The 20,366-nt window shown below is 30.2% G+C and overlaps 1 protein-coding gene across 1 annotated transcript in view; it reads right to left on the reverse strand.

Annotated features, from left to right (window-relative positions):
* The window catches only part of LOC6036983 (obg-like ATPase 1), a 51,114-nt gene that overhangs the window by 11,734 nt on the left and 19,014 nt on the right, over nucleotides 1-20,366 (reverse strand). The window contains exon 4 of the mRNA XM_038256724.1: nucleotides 2,376-2,503. Coding sequence (XP_038112652.1) covers nucleotides 2,376-2,503 — 128 coding nt within the window. The remainder of the gene's footprint in view (nucleotides 1-2,375; nucleotides 2,504-20,366) is intronic.

The raw sequence follows: 20,366 nt of genomic DNA on the forward strand, positions 1-20,366 counted from the left end.
TTTTGATCATTTTGGTAATTTTGGTAATTTTGATCATTTTTGTCATTTTTGTTATTTTGGTCATTTTGATCATTTTGGTCATTTTTGGCCATTTGGTCATTTTGGTCATTTTGGTCAATTTGGGCATTTTGGCCATTTTGGTCATTTTGGTCATTTTGGTAATTTTGGTAATTTTGCCCATTTTGGTCATTTTGTTCATTATGATCATTTTGGTAATTTTAGTAATTTTGGTAATTTTGTCATTTTGGTCATTTTGGTGATTTTGGTGATTTTGGTTATTATGATCATTATGATAATTTTGGTCATTTTAGTATTTTTGGTAATTTTGCCCATACTGGTAATTTTGGTCATTTGGATCAATTTGGTAATTTTGATCATTTTGGTCATTTTGGTCTTTTTGGTCATTTTGGCAATTTTGGTCTTTTTGGTAATTTTGCCCATTTTGGTAATATTTTGCCATTTTGGTAATTTTGGTCATTATGATCATTTTGGTAATTTTGGTAATTTTGATCATTTTGGTAATTTTGGCCATTTTGGTCATTTTGGTAATTTTGCCCATTTTGGTCATTGTGATTATTTTGGTCATTTTAGTAATTTTGGTAATTTTGCCATTTTTGTAATTTTGGTCAGATTTCGTCGATTGAATATTTACTCGTTCTCTGTGAGGTTCGTTTTCAAGAAAAGTGTGTAATTTTTCTTGACTAACTTAAAATGCTAAATTTATTTCGCTTGTTGTCTTATTGATTTGAATAAGACTATTTAGACGAATGTGAACATTCTTGATTGTTAATCATTTCGTTGTTTTTTCAACTCATTTGTGCGCTGTTTGATTTTACTCAGTTTTTTTTTATAATTCCACTCGAATTTAAAAGCTGAGCTTCACTTTAAGTGAAATTATTTTTAATGAATTTTGATGAATATATAAATATGTTCCGATTGATTTAGTTTTTTTTTTCAAGAAAATATAAATAAATTAGGCAAATGTTGTCTATTTATAGAAAAAATCATTTCAGTTTTATTTTACCTCGATTTTGAGCTTGTTTATTTTTACTCAGTTTTGGGTTAGTATAAGTTCTTCATAAGTGTTCGAGAATTTCATTCGACAAAATTTTGAGGTTAGTTTTCATTAGATATTTACTGAAAAAGAAGGCTAACTGAAGCCGTATTACGCAATAAATATAGTTCTACTGAGAGAATTTAGCAAAATTAAACAATTTAGAGCAATAACAGTTTTTTCACAATAAATTACAGATGTTTCACTTTAATTTAAATAAATTAAATTTAACTTTATCTATTTTGGATTAACCAATTGTTTTAAATCACAACGAATTTCATTCGTTTATGGAGTGATATTTACGCAAACTTGTTCAAGATGATTACTTAGACAGAAAGTCAACAGTTAAGTGCAAACCATATTGAAAAAAGGGCAATAGTAATATCTTGAACACAGATTAATTTTGGAATTTTGGAAATTTGATAATTGAATGCAAATATTTTTCAAAGTGTTTGTCCCTCGACTCTGACCGTGGTCGAGGGGGGAAGGGAGGGGGCGTCAAAAAAAATAAAAATAAAAATGAAATAACAAGCCATAGTCTAAACATTTGAATGCAAAAAGTGTTTTAAAATGCATTTTACACTAGTTCAGTTGTTTTGCAATCATTAGTTTTCAAAAAATGTAAGATTTGACGAAAACAAAAAAAAAATTGTAAAAAAACTTTTTGCAGTAAATCGAAAACTTAAAAAAATCAAAGTGGTCAACCCAAACATGCTAAAAATGATTCTAAATTGATTTCAGCTGATTGCTCTAAAATTTCCATTGAAATTATGAATTTTGTTTTATTTTGTGAATAATATTTTTTTGCCCCTTGATATTTCGGGCCAACTATGAAGAAGGGGGAGGGGGTAAAAATAGTGATGAAAAAGTGCAATTATACATAAGAAGATGTTCAATTACAAATTTTTAGAGGTGAAATTACACGTATTTTCAGACTTAAATCTGTACAACAAAAAAGTCGTAAAATTACACTTTGTTTAAGGGGCAAAATGAGACATTTTGTTCTACATCATAAATTACTTGTTCCAAGATGTAATCTCAACATGATTTTTTACTGTGTAGCTTTGTGTGAATTTCACAAATTTAATTAAAATTTTAATTAATGTTTAAATTTAAAATACCCAAATTTTATTAGAATATGATAAGAAAAGGTGAATGCTACAAAGGAATCAATATATCAACCAAATATTTAAGTAAATTTTAAAATACTTCTCAATGTTTTGATTTTTTTCTTTAGATATTTTTTTTTGTTTGTTCTCGGGTTAGTTTTCAGAGGACCTAAGCGCTAGTTGTAAACAAAGCAGTTTTCTCAGATACTCACGGCACAGATGAAAGATTGCGTCGCACGCGTTGATGTGCGAGAGGAATGCATTGCCCAGGCCCTGGCCCTCGGCGGCGCCCTTGACCAGCCCGGCGATGTCGACCACGTTCAGGTAGGCGGGCACTTTGCTGGAATTAGTTTGAAGAAATGAAGTTGGATTAGATATTTTGAAAATTTACCTTTTTTAGTTATTTTAAAACTTGTAAATGAGTCATTCTGCATCAGAGTGCAACGTTTCCGTAAAACAATCAAACAGCTGTCACTCTGCTCTACATTTTTGGATCAAGTCTGCCCTACACGTCCTACGGGGTACCATTTAAGTTAGGTTAGAAAATTGCTGATTTATTTGCAGTGAATTTGACGACTGCCATGTTTTCACAGTTTCATTCCACAGAATGCCTTAAAAACCCGTTTGGCAATTGAGTAAAAGACACAAGAAAAAACAAACCAGCTGCGAAAAGAGAGAACGAACCTCGCGGAGGCCACTCTGCAACATTAATTTATGTATATGAATGCGAACATAAAACAAGCAGCAACATAGTGGAAGCGCAACAATAAAAGGAAACAAGTCTGGACGCGCTGCTGGCCGGTGTGTGTGCATTCTCCATATTTAAAAGAGGCATTTACCACGCCAACACGAAAACAGTAGCGCTGACGTGTGCAATAAAGATGGCGCCCGCGCGCGCAGCGCAAAACAAAGATGGCGGCCGCGAATAAATTAGTTGGGAAGAGTTGTGGCGTTAATTTGTTTAAGCGTTTTTTTTTTATTTCTAGGTTATGAAAGTGACAAATTTTGCCACACCCTAATTAACCAGAAGGGTCATAATTGGCACGTTACCGGGTGCAAACGTCGAGTCGGTTTTGTTGTGAAAATATTTATATAAATTTAATTATAACAATATAGGGAGCAAAGGGGGGAGGCCGTCAACCGTGTACAACACCTTCGGCTGTCTCTAATAACGCATTATCGGGAAGCGAGTAATTGCAGTCGGGGCGGGTTGTAATGAACAATCCCCTTAACAATAATCTAGAGTGTTGTTTTTTTCATGCAAACAAACCTGGGGGAGGAAGTTAATTGGTGGGTTTTTAATGAAACACCTCCCCTCAAGCTGACTCAGTAGCACAATTTGCTGGAATATCTAAAAAGAGAGTTTTTTCCTTGATTTTCAAGGTTGTTTTTATTTTTTCGAGCAAATTTTGACTTTAACCTAATTACGAGTCACTCTCAATGAGCGTGGAATTTGATTTTTGATTGCCTTCTTTCAAAAGTCAAAACAATACACGCTAATTCTGACTATTCAATATTGTTTAAAGTTTAGTTGCACAAAAAAATGCAAACAACAACATTTAGGGTTACAATAACATTTAGGTAAGCAAACAGTGCATCTTGCTCACGTCAGTTAATGTTTACATTAGGAACGGACAGGATGGCCGGTTTGTTTACACTTCGTATTTGGATTGTTTTGCAAGATTTAAGATCACAAAAATATTTCGAAAACAGAACCTACTCAAAAATGAGTAAGTAGGGCAAATGTTAAATTTGAGATTTTTTTGAGAAATTTTTTGTTTTGAATTTTGACATTTTCCCCACTTACTCAAGTTCGAGTAGCTTTGGTTTTGATGAAAACTGCGTGATTTTAATTGAGACTTTGAAACTGAAGATTCGTGGCCCGTTGGATTATCAGATTTTTTAACCATCAAATGTGGCACCACACATAACCTCAGATTCTAGCGAAGATATGTGTGGCATGTTGTTGTCCTTTCGGCCGCCTTGCGGCCATCGTTGACGTTTCACTCCGTCCACGGGTCGCAGAGACTGTTGCGACCCGTGTGTGTGGATGTGGCGAAAAATTTGAAGCAATTTGACGTAATTTTGACCAATTTTCCATAATTATGCTTCCTCAGCACACCCTTCCTCTTCCACAAGTCAGTCAAAAGTGCCACCGCGCCGCCATCTCTCGTGGCAGTATCACGTACTCAAGTGGAGCGCAGAAATGGCGATTTCGGGGCAAGGGGAAAGATTCCGACTTTCGACGCAACGCAACTCGGCTCCGCTTGATTGCAGGTTACAATCACCATCTTTTGGCGGCAGAATTATGCAGTATTTTTTTTGCTTGCTTACATTTTCTTGTTGTTGGCGAAAACCACCACATCATACGTGGCTGGCTGTAAATATGGGAACACAACAATCGTGTGGACGTGGCAATTTTCTTAGAAATTTTTGGCAATTTGAATAAAAATACCATTGAAGCTGCTGCTGCTTGCTGCCGCAAGCTGTGTGTCAGGAATATCAAGCTGGAGGAAGGCTTGTTTTCCCTGTACTGCGGGAAGAATGTCGTTAACCAGCGTTGGTTGGATTGTTCTGCAAATATTTATCAGGGTGCTTAGAATATTGCAGAATGACAAAATCCTAAAAAATAGTTTATAAAACCCATCACAATCAAGCTGGCCACAAAGCAAACTAAATATATTTTGATTAAGATTTCGATGAAAAACGTTTAAATTAAGAACAAATAATTCAGACTTCCACTTAGTTCACTGTTCCACGCTCTGAAAATAAAAATATTTTAGATCGAGATAATAATTTGAAATTATCGTATCGTATCGATACCTGAATATTGGACCAGAGAATAATCAATTAATTAGATTATGATTGGACGCTTTTTGTTGACACTCAGAAACCTCATTATTGTTTTTTTTTTCTATCAGAGACTGTATCTCAGTAACTGTAAGTACAACCTTCAATGTTTTAAGAGCAAATTTATAAAAAAGCCGATCTTTTTGAAAAAAAATATAAATTCAGACTTCAACAGGTAAAATTAGTCACTTTTGTACAGAAATAACTTTTTGGTTCTGGTCCAATGCTTTTCAGTTGAATATTCGAAATAAAATCAAAAAATGAAATCAAAAATGCTGCTCAAATGGAAGTGATCCATTCCCACTAACTTGCACGCACTTTCAAAATTACTCAATTTTCGGCAAAACCAAAACTACTCAAAAATGAGTTGATGGGGCACCTAACAGAATTGAGTGAATTTCTTTTAGCGATAAATTACTACTACCGATTGAACTGTTGCGACTTGTCAAACTGGCCTGAGAAATATTCTTTTTTTTTCTCAAAATATATCAAAACGTGCTGAGTTTTGCGCCATCACTCTTAATTTGAAAATGAGAAAGTCCAAATTCGTTTATAATTCAAAGCGTTTTTTTCGACAGTGATTTTGATTTATTGCAAAATTCTGTTTTTTTTTTTTAAAGCATGATGTCAGGGGAAATAAAATTGAATCAACTTGTTCCACAGCTGAAAAGATGGCATTTTTAGTCTCCTAAAACAAAATTTTAAAAATACAAAAAAAGATGTTTGAGCACTAGGGGAACAGCATCTAATTCCAGCGTGCCTCTAATGTTGGTAGGTCAGAACTTTGACATTCAATTAAAGCTAATTAAAAGTGTTTTCAACTGAAATCGAGTGATAAATAGCTCAATAAGAAGTGAACAAGCAAGTTTCTATCAAAAGTTTTGCAAAATTAGTTGTTGTAATAGTGAAAATCAGCAATTTGGATGGAGTTAGGAGCGAGTGTTTAACCTGCCAAACATACGAGAATTTCCCCTAAGTGTTATTTTTTTTATTTTACATGCCCAGATTTTTTTTAGGTCGGAATGGAGTAAATCAGAGGGGAACGGACTTCAAAATTCAAGAATATATATAGAAATGAAAAAATGAAATTGAAATAAAACATAGAGCTTTATGACGTTTTGGGTATACACACACTAGCGCACCATTTGGTTTTGCTGGCCGGACAAAATTTAACCTCAGTCTTTTTCGTGTAAAAACGAAACTATTGGCACTACGCCCCCCGGGGCATGGCCTTCCTCTAACGTGGGATTTCTGCTCCAGCGCCTCTGACGAGACAGGAGAAACCGGGACCGACGTTTTACTTCACCATCCGATAGAAGCTCAGTGGATAAGGCGGGAATCGAACCCGCGTCTCATAGCATCATCGGGATCGGCAGACGAAGCCGCTACCCCTGCGCCACGAGACCCACAAGTCTTTTTCGTGTACGTACACGCAATACATACGCGCGTAGATTATTCTATTGAAAATTTAAAACAGAGAATTGAAATATTGTAACATTTTATTTTGAAATGTATTAGGCAATGAATATGGCGATTTTATTTTATGTTGTTGTTGTTTATTTTATTAACGTGACTTTATTTTATTTTATGATTCATTGAAAATCTCTACAGAAACCTTTGGAAGATTGAACTGGTTTTCGGATATTCAAGTATTTATTTAAAAAATAAAAGTTTTGAGTTTTTGAATTTTTAAAATATTTTAATGAACAGTGGATGTTTCTTGAAGAGTCTGAAAAATTTATTAGTATTTGGAGCAATATAGCAATTGAGAAGATCGTCAGCTAGAGAGTCGACCGTATTTAGATACTTTTAATTTAAGAATTCAAAAAATAGTATTGAAAGAATTAAAACAATAAAAAGTATAGATTCTTTGAATGTTTTAAGAATTCAAAAAATAAGAATTTTAAAGTTTAAAAATTATGCAATAAGTTATTTTTGAATTTATTCAATTAATTTCAAGAATTCAATTATTTTTTACGTTTTCGGTAAAATTTGAATTTTAGAATTTTAAAATCTAAAAATGATTAGTTTTCAACAGGACGTAAAAGCCATTGATAACCAAAGCCCTTTATGCAGCGGTATTTGATTCTTATGGTTTTTTGAAAACCTACCCGAAAATAATGCGAAAGTTTTCTTGACCGCGTTCCATCCGAGCTCCGTACTCAGCTACATTCAAACCTCTAGGTGCCCAACAATTTGTTTTACACTCAAACCCCGATGGTTTGACACCAACTGTAGTCAAACGAACGGGGTCACTTTTTAGTTTGACACCCCTTTTACACGGAGTTCACACACACTACCAAACGTTTGTTTTGATAGTGTGCATGAGCGCCGTTTAAAAAGTGACAATTCGTCACTTTATAGTTTGACTTTGACCAACCAACGGGGTACAAACTAAAAATGTGTCAAACGAAAAAGTGAGCAACCACCGGAGGTTGAGTGTATTTGCATGTTGTTATCAAAACTCAATTTAAGGCCCCAATGTTGCTATGGTTCAAACTATTAACATTTTTCTCGAAATTACAAGCCCCAGCGACATTGTTTCCGCATTTTAGTGCAATAAAACCAATAAAACAATACCAAACAATTCGAAGAAGTGAAATAACAACAAAACCAAAAAGCGGGATACGGGATTTGCCAAAAGTGCGACACGAAGCAGATTTGTCGCATGTCTTTTTGAGAAAACCGAACAATAATCAAGCAAAAACTAGTTCGGTTCAATGATCTAAAATTCCAAATTCATCTCAAAATCTAAAAATAATTGAGATCGCTCATTCAAAATAAATTTTCATAACATTTCGTTTTAATCTTTTTAACACATTAATTGCATAATTATTGCGATCCGCGCACGTACCCAAACTTTGCTTAGTTCCAAACGATCCAAACCAAACAAAAAGTAAGCAGTATCGCGGAAGCGTGTAAAAGTGTCAACCTGAGTAAACACACAAACACAAACACTTTTCAAATCCAAATCCAACGGCCGTTTCGATCGTATCCGCGCGCCTACACGCAAAACGGACATTAGGTATAAATTCCTAATTTTTAGTATTTTTTGAACTTATGTTCTAGCTTGTCAAATTATACCTAAAAATTAGTATTTTTTTCTTCCTAAAATTTAGGATTTTTTTAGAACACTGAAGTACTTCTTAAAAATTCCTAAATTTGAGTATTTTTTTTAGTTCTAAAATTGCGATTCACGTTTTGACAAGTCAAAATAAAATAATTTCGTGGCTGTGAGTTGGTGTTCCGCAGTGCTGCTGAAAACTTAGGACCTTTGGCAAGGTAAGTTTTGTGCAGGAAGAAAAGTGGTTCTCCGGTTCTGCACGGAGAACGGAACCCGGAGCATCCTTGTCAGAGGAAGTGTGGCTCGCGTGCTTGTGGAAGAGGAGGAGGAGGAGGAGGAGGAGGAGGACGGAACCTTCAACTCCCGGCGAAATTAAAAAAAGCCGCCTCTTCTCTCTCGTGCTCTGGAGGACGGATCTCGGGACAGATATTTGCGTGGCGATTGTGTGAATGAAAAACTGTATCGAGTTTTAGTTTGACGAACCAATTTTTATCTTTTTGTGATTTGGTTGGACGTTGCGGGTGTGTGTATGTATGCGTTTGTGAAAGTGTTTGTGTGTGTGTGTGTGTGTGTGTGTGTGTGTGTGTGTGTGTGTGTGTGTGTGTGTGTGTGTGTGTGTGTGTGTGTGTGTGTGTGTGTGTGTGTGTGTGTGTGTGTGTGTGTGTGTGTGTGTGTGTGTGTGTGTGTGTGTGTGAGACTGAAAGTGAGAGGGTGGGGGTAGAGGAAGAGAAAGAGAAAGAGAGAAAGAAAGAGAAAGTGGGAGAGAGAAGAGGAGAGAAAAAGTGGGAGAGAGGGGAGTGAAAGAGAGCGAAAATGGGAAAGGGAGAGAGAAAGTGGGAAAGGTAGAGAAAGGGGGAGTTTGTGAGAGAAGGCTGGAGGGGAAGAGGGAAAGAAAATGTGGGAGAGAGATAGGGTGAGGGTAGAGGAAGAGAGAGATAGAAAGTAAGAGAGAGAAAGTGGGAGTGAGACGGGCAAAGATGAAGAAAGAGAGAGATAAGAGATAAAACTCCAAAAAATCTTATATTCTACAATTCCAAATATTTAAAGATTAAAATGTTGAAGTTGTAAAAATATTAAAATAATAAAAGATATTTAAATTTAATAAATAACAAAATATTAAAGAACTAACATATTATATAATATTATACAAAATTATAATGTTAAAATATTCAAATCATTATATATTTATTTGAGGTAAGTACATTTATGTAAAAGTTGTGTTTTAGGTAAATAAAAATATTAATATCATTTATTTTTTTTTTCTTCTGCCTGCATATCTCTTGGAAAATACCTAATTTAAAAATTAAGATATTGAAATATCAAAATATTAAAATATTAAAATATTAAAATATTAAAATATTAAAATATTAAAATATTAAAATATTAAAATATTAAAATATTAAAATATTAAAATATTAAAATATTAAAATATTAAAATATTAAAATATTAAAATATTAAAATATTAAAATACTAAAATACTAAAATACTAAAATATTAAAATATTAAAATATTAAAATATTAAAATATTAAAATATTAAAATATTAAAATATTAAAATATTAAAATATTAAAATATTAAAATATTAAAATATTAAAATATTAAAATATTAAAATATTAAAATATTAAAATATTAAAATATTAAAATATTAGAATATTAAAATATTAAAATATTAAAATATTAAAATATTAAAATATTAAAATATTAAAATATTAAAATATTAAAATATTAAAATATTAAAATATTAAAATATTAAAATATTAAAATATTAAAATATTAAAATATTAAAATATTAAAATATTAAAATATTAAAATATTAAAATATTAAAATATTAATATATTAAAATATTAAAATATTCAAATATTAAAATATTAAAATATTAAAATATTAAAATATTAAAATATTAAAATATTAAAATATTAAAATATTAAAATATTAAAATATTAAAATATTAAAATATTAAAATATTAAAATATTAAAATATTAAAATATTAAAGTATTAAAATATTAAAATATTAAAATATTAAAATATTAAAATATTAAAATATTAAAATATTAAAATATTAAAATATTAAAATATTAAAATATTAAAATATTAAAATATTAAAATATTAAAATATTAAAATATTAAAATATTAAAATATTAAAATATTAAAATATTAAAATATTAAAATATTAAAATGTTTAAATATTAAAATATTAAAATATTGAAATATTAAAATATTAAAATATTAAAATATTAAAATATTAAAATATTAAAATATTAAAATATTAAAATATTAAAATATTAAAATATTAAAATATTAAAATATTAAAATATTAAAATATTAAAATATTAAAATATTAAAATATTAAAATATTAAAATATTAAAATATTAAAATATTAAAATATTAAAATATTAAAATATTAAAATATTAAAATATTAAAATATTAAAATATTAAAATATTAAAATATTAAAATATTAAAATATTAAAATATTAAAATATTAAAATATTAAAATATTAAAATATTAAAATATTAAAATATTAAAATATTAAAATATTAAAATATTAAAATATTATTGCGGGCGTTAATAATTAGAGTTCACGCGCGGTGATACGACCGCAAGATAATGGTCGCATGACAGCCGCATGACAACCGCAGAACAAATTTTTGGCAGTTGTCAAAGGTTGCCTTGAGTTTTCAGCTGACTTTTTGGAAAATATTCAAAACAAACCAAGTTGACAGCCAAATCAACGCAGAATTTCAGTTCAACTTGCTGATTTTTACACTGCGGTAGTTAGGCGGTAATAATCTCCTGTCAATCACAGCGATGGAGAAACGTGATTTTATCTCGCAATAAGCAATATTAAAATATTAAAAAACTAAAATACTAAAATACTAAAATATTAAAATATTAAAATATTAAAATATTAAAATATTAAAATATTAAAATATTAAAATATTAAAATATTAAATTATTAAAATATTAAAATATTAAAATATTAAAATATTAAAATATTAAAATATTAAAATATTAAAATATTAAAATATTAAAATATTAAAATATTAAAATATTAAAATATTAAAATATTAAAATATTAAAATATTAAAATATTAAAATATTAAAATATTAAAATATTAAAATATTAAAATATTAAAATATTAAAATATTAAAATATTAAAATATTAAAATATTAAAATATTAAAATATTAAAATATTAAAATATTAAAATATTAAAATATTAAAATATTAAAATATTAAAATATTAAAATATTAAAATATTAAAATATTAAAATATTAAAATATAAAATATAAAAATATTAAAATATTAAAATATTAAAATATTAAAATAATAAAATATTAAAATATTAAAATATTAAAATATTAAAATATTAAAATATTAAAATATTAAAATATTAAAATATTAAAATATTAAAATATTAAAATATTAAAATATTAAAATATTAAAATATTAAAATATTAAAATATTAAAATATTAAAATATTAAAATATTAAAATATTAAAATATTAAAATATTAAAATATTAAAATATTAAAATATTAAAATATTAAAATATTAAAATATTAAAATATTAAAATATTAAAATATTAAAATATTAAAATATTAAAATATTAAAATATTAAAATATTAAAATATTAAAATATTAAAATATTAAAATATTAAAATATTAAAATATTAAAATATTAAAATATTAAAATATTAAAATATTAAAATATTAAAATATTAAAATATTAAAATATTAAAATATTAAAATATTAAAATATTAAAATATTAAAATATTAAAATATTAAAATATTAAAATATTAAAATATTAAAATATTAAAATATTAAAATATTAAAATATTAAAATATTAAAATAATAAAAAATTAAAATATTAAAAATTAAAATATTTAAATATTAAAATTTTAAAATATAAAGATATTAAAATATAAAAATATTAAAATATTAAAAAATTAAAAAATTAAAATATTAAAATATTAAAATATTAAAATATTAAAATATTCAAATATTAAAATATTAAAATATTCAAATATTGAAATATTAAAATATTAACATATTAACATATTAACATATTAAAATATTAAAATATTAAAACTTTAAAATATTAAAATATTAACATATTAATATAATAAAATATTAACATATTAAAATACTAAAATATTAAAATATTAAAAAATTAAAAAATTAAAAACTTAAAATATTAAATATGAAAATATTTAAATATTTTAATATTAAAATATTAAAATATGTAAATATTTAAATACTAAAATATTTAACTATTAAAAAATCAAAACATAAAAACCAAAATATAAAAAATAGATAAATTTAATATTAAAAATATAGATACATTAAAATATATATATATATATATATATATATATATATATATATATATAGATATATATATATATATATATATATATATATATATATATATATATATATATATATATATATATATATATATATATATATATATATATATATATATATATATATATATATATAGATATATATATATATATATATATATATATATATATATATAATTTAAATTTTAATATTTATTTTTAGGTGAGAACATCTATGAAATAGTTGTGTTTGATGTAAATAAAAATATAAATATCATATAAACCATTGTTTTCTTCTGTCTGCATATCTCTTGGATAATACATAATTTGATCTTTGATTATTCTTAAGTATAAGTAATTTTCGATCCCTCACTTTTCTAGAAAATACCTCAAATTTAGGTTTTATACCTAAAAATTAGGAATAATCATGGTCCGCCATCTTTAATTATACCTGAATATCAGTAATTTTGGATCCCTCACTTTTTCTGAAAATACCTAAAATTTAGGTATTTATACCTAGAAATAAGGAATATTCATGGTTCGCCATCTTGGATTATACCTAAATATTAGTAATTTTGGATCCCTCACTTTTTATGAAATTACCTCAAATTTAGGTATTTATTCCTAAAAATTAGGAATAATCATGGTCCGCCATCTTGGATTATACCTTAATGTTAGTAATTTTGGATCCCTCACTTTTTTCTGAAAATATCTCAAAATTAGGTATTTATTCCTAAGAGTTAGAAATAATCATGGTCCGCCATCTTGGATTATACCTGAATATCAATAATTTTGGATCCCTCACTTTTTCTGAAAAAACCTCAAATTTAGGAATTTATTCCTAAAAATTAGGAATAATCATGGTCCGCCATCTTGGATTATAACTAAATATTAGTAATTTTGGATCCCTCACTTTTTCTGAAAAATCCTCAAATTTAGGTATTTATACCTAAAAATTAGGAATAATCATGGTCCGCCATCTTGGATTATATCTAAATATTAGTAATTTTGGATCCCTCACTTTTTCTGAAAATACCTCAAATTTAGGTATTTATTCCTAAAAATTAGGAATAATAATGGTCCGCCATCTTGGATTATACCTGAATATCAGTAATTTTGGATCCCTCACTTTTCCAGAAAATACCTCAAATTTAGGTATTTATACCTAGAAATAAGGAATAATCATGGTCCGCCATCTTGGATTATACCTAAATATCAGTAATTTTGGATCCCTCACTTTTCCAGAAAATACCTCAAATTTAGGTATTTATACCTAGAAATTAGGAATAATAATGGTCCGCCATCTTGGATTATACCTGAATATCAGTAATTTTGGATTTCTCACTTTTCCAAAAAATACCTCAAATTTAGGTATTTATACCTAGAAATTAGGAATAATAATGGTCCGCTATCTTGGATTATACCTAAATATCAGCAATTTTGGATCCCTCACTTTTCCAGAAAATAACTCAAATTTAGGTATATATACTTAGAAATAAGGAATAATCATGGTCCGCCATCTTGGATTATACCTAAATATTAGTAATTTTGGTCCCCTCACTTTTCCAGAAAATACCTAAAATTAAGGTATTTTGGTTCTACAATTATACCTAAAATATAGGAATTCTCGTACTAAAACGCTATTAGTAATTTTATTACTAATAGCCGATTAGTAATAAAATAACTTATTGCAGTCAGGTTCGATTATACCTAAAAATTAGGAATTTATACCTAATGTCCGTTTTGCGTGTAAGAAATCCTCCGCCAGGTCTTTCCGGTCAGCATCGAAATCATCTTTAACTGTGGTAAGTTGACTAAATTTAGACTAAATTGAGGAAGATTTTTTCTGACGGAACTTCCATTCCAGATCCAGACAAATTCCCCCCTGACCATGTCCAGTTTAAACCTCTACGGCTCCTACGACCCGTACCGGACCCCTTCAACCGCCTCCGAGGACGATGGCGTCCTCAAAAACTTCATCTCTCCGGAAGTGCGCGCCAAAATCATGACCGGCCGACTCTTCACCGTGGTGGAGGAGGGTGAAAACTGGCCCGACTTTGGCTACTTTTACTACGCCAGCAAGTGGTCCGAGATTTACGAGTGTCTGGACGATGATGACGACGGCGACGCGCCGGATAAGCTAGTGGGAGTGGGTTCGGTGGGCTGTTACGAGGGACAAACGGAACCCGGGTCGTTGTCCTGGGTCGAGTGGGAGGAGCTGTTGCGGGGAAATCTTTGTGGGAGGTCTTTCTGTGAGACGGATGATCTGGCGCTGTCTCCGGCCAATAATGAGGAAGGTGGTTGCGCTTGGAGTACGGACGACTTCTCGAGAGGGAAGCTGGGTCGGGGAGCGTTCGGGATTGTGTACGCGGTGCAGGAGCGACGGACCGGAATCGTGGTGGCCATTAAGGCGGTGGATAAGCGGATGGTTGAACAACGGAAGTGCACCCTACAGGTAAGACGAAAATATTGAGATATGTTGAAGCTACACGTTGCGTCAAACTCGATCAACTTTGAGTTCAAGCTACTTTTGCTGCATGGGCTAATTTCTTCCCTCTCAAACCAGATCCAGCGCGAAACGGAACTTCAATTCGGCCTCACCCACCAAAACGTTTGCCGCCTGTTTGACCACTTCGACGACCGCCACCGGATATACCTGGTCCTGGAGTTCGCCCCAAACGGCACCCTTGCCAACCTCCTCAAAACCCTAGCCCCGTCCAAAACCCTCCCGGAACCACTTTCCGCCCGCTTCCTACGAATGCTAGCCGCCGGTCTCGACTACATCCACACCCTCGGCATCATCCACCGGGACGTCAAGCCGGAAAACCTGCTGCTCGGCCCCCGCAACATCCTCAAGCTGGCCGACTTTGGCTGGGCCGTCCCGGAGCGGGATGCGTCCGCCTGCACCGTGTTCTGTGGCACCGAGGAGTACCTGGCGCCGGAAATGCTCAAACGGGTGCGCGTCACAACCCAGCTGGACATGTGGGCCGCCGGAGTGGTTCTGTACGAGATGCTGGTGGGGCGGACGCCCTTCCGAGGGGCCAACCGGGCGGAAACGTTTTGCGGGATTTTGCGCGGGGAGTTTGCGACTCCGTCGGCGCAGCTGTCGGTGGGGGCCAGGGTGCTGGTGGTGGCGCTGCTGTGCCAGAAGCCGGAGATGCGACTGACGGCGGAGCGGGTTTGGTACGATCGGTGGGTGAGGGAGCAGGGGGAGGAGGATTGAGAAGGGTTGATGGGGTTTTCTGTGTCTTTTTGATTTGCTATTTTTTGCTTTTGTGCTATGTTTAAAAACATGTAATGATTTTAAGGTTTTGGTAAAAGTTTTGATTCACATGTCAAAGTAGCGAATAATTTATTCCCAAGAAAAAAAAAAGTTCAAATAAACGATGTAACGAAATAAAAGCATATCAGTAAACCCTGCCTCCAAGCTTGCTTTTTCATTTGTCTCTTCAAAATGTTAGAACAACATGTTTGACTGATATCCGCAAATTTCCGTTTCATAACGTGAATGCCCTTCCCTGTAAGCGAAAAAAGCCTTTCTTAAAAAATGCTGACAGTTGAACGGACAAAAAAAAACATTTCAAAAATCAATTTTAAAGGTATCAAAAGTCAAAATAAAAGAATTCCCAAATTCCAGATAAACAATGTGCGATTGGATAGACTCTGTGTTTATAAACTGACATTGGCCTTTTTACACTGTTTTGCTGGAATTCATAAATTGAAGAATTTTTAATTTAAAATTTCCTAAAATCAAAACTATAGACAAAAATATAAAAAATCGAAAATTCTAAAATTCTCTAAAATAAAACTCTGATAAAAAACGAAAATTTTAAAATTCTAAAATTATTAAATTTTAAAGTATTTAAATGCCATCATCTCCAATTACAAATACATATTCCTTTAACTTAGGATGATTTTTTTTGTGATTCGATTACCCGTAGTTACATTTTGACGAGGATAATCGAGTGTGTACGGACAGTTTTTAAATTTGTGAAATGCCTTGATTTTTGAATTTAAAATTCAGATTATTTGAATTTTTAATTTACAAAGTTATTCAATTTTAAAACTTTTAAGGTTTGATTTTATAAATTTTCGAATTTTAGATTTTATTTGCCACTATTGAATTCATAAATTTTCCTATGATTGACCATTATTTTATTATTTTTTTCATTTCTGATTTTTTTTTTATATTTTATTTTATTTATAAGTTTTCTCTTTTTATTTTTTGAAATTAAGGTATTTGTCCCAAATTTGGGCCTACTAAGCAGAGCGCACTTTTAGTTTGATCAAGGTTGTTAACGATAAAATTATCGTGGCTATCGTTATCGTTATTTAAATTATTCTAACGGCAAAAATCTAAACCAAATTATGTTAAAATTTCAATGCTTTCACTAAGAATATATTTTTTGAAAATAAGTTTCAAAGTATAAATCTGGAGTTTTTTTAAATGGTCCAATAAACCAAATTTCCAGTTTTTTGCTTTTTGGGTGTTTTTGAAAACGCCTTGAGTCAGGAGTATTAAAAAACACCCAAAAAGCAAAAACTAAAAAAATAATTTTTTGGACCTTTTTTTTAAAAAAAAAAAACTCAAGAAATTCTCAAAATTGTTCACAAAAGAACTATTTTTTCAAAAGTACTCAAATTTTAAAAAATTGCAATATGGGCACTAAACGAAGAGAAATTGTGTATGCTTTTTCACTTTATTAGATTTTTTTTCTGAAAATACTATAATTTTCACAAAAAAACCGTATTTTTCTAAAATACTCAAATTTTCAAAATTTGCAATATGGGTAATAAACGAAACGAAATTTGGTATGTCATTAGAGTTTTTTTAAATACTATAATTTTCGCAAAATACCGTATTTTTTCTAAAATACTCAAATTTTCAAAATTTGCAATATGGGTATTAAATGAAGCGAAATTTTGTATGCTTTTTTCTATATGGGATTTTTAGTTGAAAATTTTAAAATTTTCGCAAAATACCGTATTTTTTCTAAAATAATTAAATTTTTTTTTAACGAAGCGAAATTTTTTATGCTTTTTCACTTCACTAGTTTTTTTTTTAAATACTCAAATTTGGGTATCAAACGAAGAGATATTTGATATGCGTTTTCAGTTTATTAGAGCTTTTTTTCTTGAAACATTCAAATTTTCACAACACACACTGTATTTTTTGAAAACTTTCAAAATTCGAAAAGGAAGCATTTTGAATGCATTTTCACTTTTTTATTTTTGTTGTAAATCACTAAAGTTTCACAAAATATCGTATTTTTTTTTAAATACTACTCTCTAATTTGCAATATATATGGGTATCAAACGCAGAATTTTTTTAAATGAAGCATACAACATTTGAATGTATGTTTGAGGCATGCAAAAATTCAGTTTGTTCGATACTCATATTGCATATTCTGAAAATTTGAGTATTTTCGAAAAATACGGTTTTTTGTGAAAATTTTAGTCTAAGAAAAAAACTCTAAATCAATGGAAAAGTATACAAAATATCGATTCGTTTAATACCCATATTGCAAATTTAGAAAATTACATTATTTTCAAAAAATACGGTATTTTGTGAAAATTCTAGTTTTTAACAAAATAAAACTCTAATGAAGTGAAAAATAATGCAAAATTCCGCTATGTTCGATACCCACAGATACTTGGTGAAAGCAGTAAAAATTTAACGCTATTTGGTTAAATTCGATTTAAGAAAGATTTAAAAATGAGTTATCTAAAATATTTTTTGTCCCTGTTTTGGGCCTGTAGCTCCTAGGATCCGACCGTCAATGTGTCTATTTTCGACCTACCTTCTGATTGATTCTGGTTGGTTAAAAACAAGAAGGGGGATATATTGATTGCTTTGTTTTGCCCACCAAAATGAAGATAATGACAGCACGTACCATTCTCAAGTGGCAGGTTCTTGCCAGATTTGGTGAAGTGCACTTCTATAAATTATGTTTGGTAGACCCAAAATAGGGCAAAAAAAAAAGACAATCACACCGTCTTCGCAGACTGAACAACATATACAATACATTATTTTATTTAGGCATTATTATTTTGTAATTCTATTTGTTTAATTGATTTAATTTTTTCTTCCAAAATTTCAATTCATGATTTGCTGAATATATGCATTTTTTTATTTTGGAATTTTGGAATCTTGGAATTCATGGTATTTTTAATCTAAGATTTTTTTTTGTAATTTTGAATATCTCAATTTTTTTTCAATTTTCGGAAGAAATTTTTTATGTTTTTTGAATAAGTGAATTTCGTAATTTCTGTTTCCTTTGTCTTATTTTCAAATAGATACAAATGAAATTTTAAGTGCAATCAACTGAAAACAACGTAAAATGAATTTCCATGCCTTTATAACCATTTTTAACATGTTTAGGTCTATGTTGTTTAAGTAATAAAAGAACGCTCCCTATAAGTTAAAAAAAATGTATTTTGTAATTTAATTGGCAAACAAATACTAAAATTTTACTAAAATCGGGTCGCAGAACTCGAATTTGATGTTCAAAGCAAGGATTTTTTTTCTGGATTTGATTATCCGAAGTTCCATACAAGCTTTCGGATAATCGATGACCTACAACTTTGTCGAAGACTTCGAAGCGATTTGAGAATTTAAAAATATCCTGCAATTTTGTCTAAGAAATATTGACGATTGGATGTGATCAAATGATGAGAACACATTTTTAATCGTGGTCCTAGATATTAACCCTCTACTACAGAGCGGATTCGCTAACTCGAATGGAACTGCATGCGAATCCGCTAATTAAAACGACTGACAGCTGTCAAAAGCTTGAAACCACGTGTTCGGAAATTTTCGAACAATGGTGTTAAAATGTCAACATCAGTTTGACAGTTGATTTTGACGGTTGAGTGGTTTTTAATTCGAATACGTTCGAATTAGCGAGCGGTTTGTTTGATTTTTCGCTCCGCGTTTTTTTCGTCTTCTGAGGATTTCCGTCAAATTCTTATCGGCTAGTTCTAGACGAACTTGTGAGTGGCAGTGGACAAGGTGGAGATGGTGGAGATATCCGGGATTCGCGTTGCGTTGCTGCATGTCCGGGAAGACGTCGCTGACCTGGGATAGAGCCTCAATCGCGCAGATGACGAGGAAATCTTGGTTGATTTGATGCGGCCGGATTGGCGGCTCCTAAGAACTTAGGAGCTGCAGGTTGGGACACAATCTGGCTGTGTCTTTCAAAGATTTTAAGATTTGCTGATTCTTGGTGAGAGCTTTCCATCATTATTTGCTAAATGATTATATTCCCTTATAGCATTATACTATAAATTCAATAGCCCTCCTACCCCTTCCACACTTTTCCATTCCTTAATCCCATTTTGCCCAATTCCACTTCCCCCTGAAAATATAATTATCTGCCAAACACACCACTACCTAACTGATCCACTAACACACCACACCTAACTGATCCGGAGCGTTTGGTACGGTATGTCCACGCATCCTTCCTCCCCTGTAGATTCTGTGGAATGTGATCCGTTCACAGAATCCTCTCTGCGGTAAACACAACGCAGTAGGGCTGGCCGCTTTAATTGTTGTATTACATTTTCGGGTGATCTCGGATGTATGGCAATTATTAATATTGACAAGAAAAGTGCTTGGGGCGTAATCTAATCACAAGACTTTCCAGCATGCTTTCATCGGACTGGCTGCGTTTGTGTTAGATTAGATTAGATTAGATTAGAATACGTTCGAATTAGCGAGCATTCAAATTAGTGGACATTCTAAGTAGCGAAATTCGAATTAACGAATCCGCTCTGTATCTTCTCATTTTTTTATTTTACAACTTATTAGGGGAACAGCATCTAATTCCAGCGTGCCTCTAATGTTGGCAGGTCAGAACTTTGACATTCAAATAAAGCTAATTAAAAGCGTTTTCAACTGAAATCGAGTGATAAATAGCTCAATAAGAAG

Source organism: Culex quinquefasciatus, chromosome 1, assembly GCF_015732765.1.
Source record: "Culex quinquefasciatus strain JHB chromosome 1, VPISU_Cqui_1.0_pri_paternal, whole genome shotgun sequence".
Classification (NCBI taxonomy): domain Eukaryota; kingdom Metazoa; phylum Arthropoda; class Insecta; order Diptera; family Culicidae; genus Culex; species Culex quinquefasciatus.